Source organism: Vitis riparia, chromosome 13 (genome assembly GCF_004353265.1).
Source record: "Vitis riparia cultivar Riparia Gloire de Montpellier isolate 1030 chromosome 13, EGFV_Vit.rip_1.0, whole genome shotgun sequence".
NCBI classification, from domain to species: domain Eukaryota; kingdom Viridiplantae; phylum Streptophyta; class Magnoliopsida; order Vitales; family Vitaceae; genus Vitis; species Vitis riparia.
In genome coordinates this window covers 6,104,421-6,109,437 of record NC_048443.1, presented here as the reverse complement: position 1 = coordinate 6,109,437, position 5,017 = coordinate 6,104,421, and the positions used below count along the sequence as shown (strand labels likewise).

At 28.2% G+C, this 5,017-nt stretch overlaps 1 protein-coding gene across 1 annotated transcript; it reads right to left on the bottom strand.

Annotated features, from left to right (window-relative positions):
- LOC117927708 (U-box domain-containing protein 11) lies at positions 1 to 1,276 on the bottom strand. The gene has a single exon (XM_034847358.1). The coding sequence runs from the start codon at positions 1,247 to 1,249 to the stop codon at positions 224 to 226; it is 1,026 nt and encodes a 341-aa protein (XP_034703249.1). The 5' UTR covers positions 1,250 to 1,276; the 3' UTR covers positions 1 to 223.
- Between the last annotated feature and the right edge of the window lie 3,741 nt (positions 1,277 to 5,017).

The following is a 5,017-nucleotide window of genomic DNA, read 5'->3' as shown; positions in this document are numbered from 1 at the left end:
TCAAAGAAAATATATGAAAGCTGTCGTTTTCTATCTGAATTGGACGATTTACAAGGCAATATAACTTGAGTTACACTATTATTCGAAATCATTCAAATATCAATATAATTCAAGACCCTATTTTGTACAATATACCCCAACAAAGCATATGAATTCCCTAAAAAAAATGAAGTGGAAAAAGGATGAGCAAGCTACAACAAATCAAACATAGCTATATGAAAATTCAACTATATTCACGATCAGGATTTGAAGCAAACCGAGGTTCTCTCCCTCCATCTAGAAGCTTCAATAATGCAATGGCCTTGCTCTTCCCTTTGGGGCTTCCACCATCTGCAACGACTGCAATGCCATCGTACAACCCCATCCCCGCCTCCCTCATATCTCCGGCGATCCTCTCGCCTCCGCATTGCGCCAAATTCAACAGCGCTGACACTGCATTCTCCTTGGTCCTTATACTTGATCCCGTGGAAGGATCGAGCAAGTCCACCAAAACCCCAATTCCGGAGACCTTCCGAAACGCGTCTCCACCCTCCTCGCATCCGGCGATCTGCGCGATCACCGCCGTGGCGTCCTCCACGATTCCGACGCGCCCGTCCTTCACAGCCAGCGAGAACAGCGCCGCCACGGCGCCGAGCCCGACCATGGAGGCGCGGTTGAGCGGGTAGAGGGAGATCCCGAAGAGTGCCTTGAGGGCATCCTTGATGGACCTTGGGGGCGCGTGGGGGGTACGTATAATGTCCACGAGTGCGTAGACGATGTCGCGCTTTGCTCCGATGATGGGGCGGTAATCATCATCAACGAGAAGGCTGTAGAGGGTGGCGGCGCATGCCTGGATGGCGGCGGGGGAGGAGGAGGGGGAGCGGAGAGCATGAGAGAGAGCGTCGAGGAGACCGCGCGTGGACATGAGGAGTTGGCGGCTGGAGATGGAGAGGTTGAGGAGGGTGGCGGCAGCGTTTTCTTGTTCGAGGGGAAGGGCGGAGTAAAGAGTTTCGCAAAGGTAGGGAACAGCGCCGGCGTCGGCGATGAAGCAGCGGCTGTCGGGGTCGTGCTTGGAGATGAGGCGGAGCTCACATAGTGCCTCGGTTCTTGTTTGCTGAGAAACGGAGCTGAGCCTGGCGACTAGAGATCGAGCCGTGCGACGTTTCACTTCCATTGTTGGGTGGCGCCTGGTGGTTGAAACTTGAAAAGGAAACAAGAGACAAAAATGAGAGAAATAGCAAGGGATCGGCCGCAATTTTTTAACTAGCATCTTTCGCAGCCATTTCCATTTTTCCACCGCCTCCGCCTCCAACTCATCGCAGTCTTTTCCCTCCTTTATCCCACGCACTTTGACCACTGCTTTGCTTTCCCACTTGCTCACGACAACGTGTCATCATCTCTAAATATTTTTCTTTTCTTCCTTATAAATCATTTTCTATTTTAAATTAAATCAAGTTTATTAAAATATAAAAAGAAAAAATTTATGAAAAACAACTTCATATTTAATAAAAATTTCATAACATCAAATTTTATTTTCAATTTTATTTTTATTTCTTTACTTGACTTAAATTATAACAACGTTAGTTTAAAAATATAAAATAAACAATTTATATATAATTAAACAAGATTTTAATTGGTTTGGTCAATTATATCCATATTTTCTCAATTCTTATTTCAATACCTTAAATTACGAGTCTTTCATTTCATCGGGTATTTCTTATTTTTTCCTAACATCTTTTATCACCATAATACTATTTTTATAAACACATTTTCATTTTATAACTTTTTTTATAACTTAAAATATTTATTGAGATATTTTTAATAATTTTTTTTATAAAAATATAATATTATAATAATATATCAAATTGAGAAATATTCTTTATAAAAAGAAATCTATACCATGGGTGTTGTTTGGTTCCCCAAAAAGTAATAAAGAAAGAAAAAAAATACTAAAAAAAATTATTTTCTCATATTTGGTTTCACGATGAGAAATACAAAAAAAAAAAAAATCAAATATAATAAAATTTAATTATAATTTTATATATTTTAAAATTATTTAATCCTTCCATAATAAAGGAAATTAAATTAAATAAATTTTAAAAAATATATAAAAATACTTTATTAATTTTAAATTTATTTTTTATTTTCATTCGTTTTTTCTTTTATTTTACTTTTTTTTCTTTATTTTCTTTATTTCACATTTTCCTTCAAATTTTAATATAGTCTTACGAATGGAACACTTCTCAACAAATAAAAAGGGCTTGGGAGAGTTATGTTCATAAAATAGTATATGTAATTTAAATATTGGTTTTGGATGTTAAAATAACATATAATGTTTGTAGAGGGGTGAAGAAGTTTGTTTAATAATAATAATTGAAGTGTTTCTCCATTCGTCTTTCTAGAAACTTGTTTGGTATCGAAAACAATTCCAAAAATCATTTTTGAAAACAGTTTTTAAAATTTATTATCTGATTTTTTAGAATAAAAGTTTATTTAAAAATTTAAAATACTTTTAATATTTTTAAAAATAAATTTATATAGAATGTTTTATTTTTATCGAAAATTAAGTGAAAATAATATAAAATAATTAAAAGATGTTTTTTAAAAATATTTTATTTCCATTTTTAAGAATAGAAATTAAAAACATATTTTTTGTATTTTTTATTCATAAAACAAAAAACCGTTATAAAAAACAATTACGTGCCTGCCGGTATAGGTGGTTGAAACGTGGAAGACATTTCCACATTTGTACATGTACGGACGTTGTCATTCCATATTCATTTTTATGACATTCCATCCGTAATTTGTATATTATGTAAAAGAACTTTCAGAAACTTTTTAAAACTCGCTATCTCAAATTTAAAATTTTTAAATAATTTAAAAATATAAGATAAATTTATATATATATTTTTAAATATTCTACTTTTTAAAAAAGGTTTTTAATTTAAAAACAAAAAAAAGTGTATTTTTTTTACATTTAACATATGAATATAAACTTAGATAATGTACTTCCTGTGGAAGCATTCTTTAAAGAATTTGGGTGATTAGTAAATCAATTTAATGATTTAATGATTTAATTTATATCAATTTTAAACATAATTTTATATTTAAGTACGAATAAGTTAATTATTTTAACTTGATATTTAAAGTTGTTGTTAATTTTAAGTTGTAATATTAAATTATTTTAATAAAAAAATCTAGAGTGATAAAATAAATGGTGTTTGTTTTTTTAACTATTTGCTTTAAATAATTTGTTTATAGACTTTAAATTTGATTTTTTATTTTTTCATGATTTATTATAAACTTTTAGTTGAATAAAAAAAACCCAAAGTATTTAACTTTTTTTAAATAGAAAAAAAAAATTAGTTTTTTTGGTTTTTTATATGATAATAAAATATTATAAAAACAAATAAATTAATATTTAATATTATTAAGTACTATTTAGTTTAAAGTTCTAAAAAAACAAATCCTACTCTTCAAAATGATTTTTAGTAGTTTATCTGACATGGGGGCCACTCGTTCCGAACCCGATTGTCATCGTTTGTCATTCATAGGTAAGCTCATTCATGGATGAAAAGCTTAAATGAGGACAAAGAAATTGGGAGTGTTGGACAGCCCACCTACTACTCCAAGACTCCAAGACTCCAAGACCCAGGTGAATGCATGCATTCAGCTTTAGATTCATTCAGTGGCTTTTGAATTATTAGATAAGACTCAGTATATGCTTTTGTAGTTTTAGGCGTGTTGACATCTGCCTCTAGATAAGGTTTGTTTACCGCACCTTATTATTATTAGCTAACGTCCCATTCACATTTATTTCTCCCTTCCACTTTCTATTTATTAAAAATTGTATTTTTTTTTTTTTGCTTTTTCTGGCTATTTTTATTAAATATTATATTTTTGATATGGTACCAAAAAATAATCAAACACATGGTTCAGGAAAATTAAAAGAAAGAAAATAAGAAGAGAAAATGAAGGAAGATAAAAAATAAATTTAAAGTTAATAAATTATTTTTATATATTTTTTTAAACTTATTGTATTTAGTCTATATTTGGTTCTAGAAAAATTTGAAAGAAAATGTAAACGAAAAAAAATATAAAGGAAAAGTAGGACAAAAGAAAAAGTAAAGGAAATTAAAAAATATATTAAAAATTGGTAAATCATTTTTATGTGTTACTTTAAACTCATTTTACTTATTTTAACTCAATGATATAAAAATTAAATAATTTAAAAATATATAAGTTTTTAACTGGTTTTAATTATATTTGATTTTCTTTGATATTTTTAATAGGATAATTAAATATGAAAAAAATCATTTTATTTATATTTTTTTTTCTTTTCTTAGTATTTTTCTTGGGAGACAAATATAACTTTATTTTTTTCGATTATACAAAGATTCAATAATTTTAAAATGCATAAATTTATAATTATATTTGATTTTTTTTTATATTTTTTATAATGAAACCAAATAGAAAAAAACAATTTTCTTTAGTAATTTTTTTTCTTTTCTTAATACTTTCTAGGAATCAAACATAACCTAAAATAAATATGATAAAAAAAAAATTAGGGTTTTGTTGAGGTGAATGTTAAATGGTTTTTTAAATTAAAAAGAATTTTTTAAAATAATATTTTGTTATTCTTAAAAAAAAAGAAAAGAATTATTTGTGAGCTCAATTTTGAAAAATAATTTGCTTTGGTAGAGCATTGTGTTTTTATACTTTTACGATTAGTTTGACAACTACATTAGATAATAAAAAACTATTTTATGTTTTTTGTTCTTAAAAATAAAAAATATGACATTTATAGAGAATTTTTTTTAATTGTTTTTAATTGTTTCCACTTATTTTATGAGAACGATTTAAAAAAATAGTCATACAAATACATAGAATGATTAAAAATAAAATATTATACATGAAAATTATTTTTAAAAAATATTAAAAACATATAAAAAATATTTCAAATTTTTAAATAGATTTTTGTGTTATAAAACATTAAAAAACGGTTTTCCAAAACTATTTAAAAAAAACTACTTTTGAG

What these genes read in the sequence shown, in the direction of transcription:
- LOC117927708 (XM_034847358.1), bottom strand. Translation starts at nt 1,249, where the DNA reads ATGCTAGTTAAAAAATTGCGGCCGATCCCTTGCTATTTCTCTCATTTT.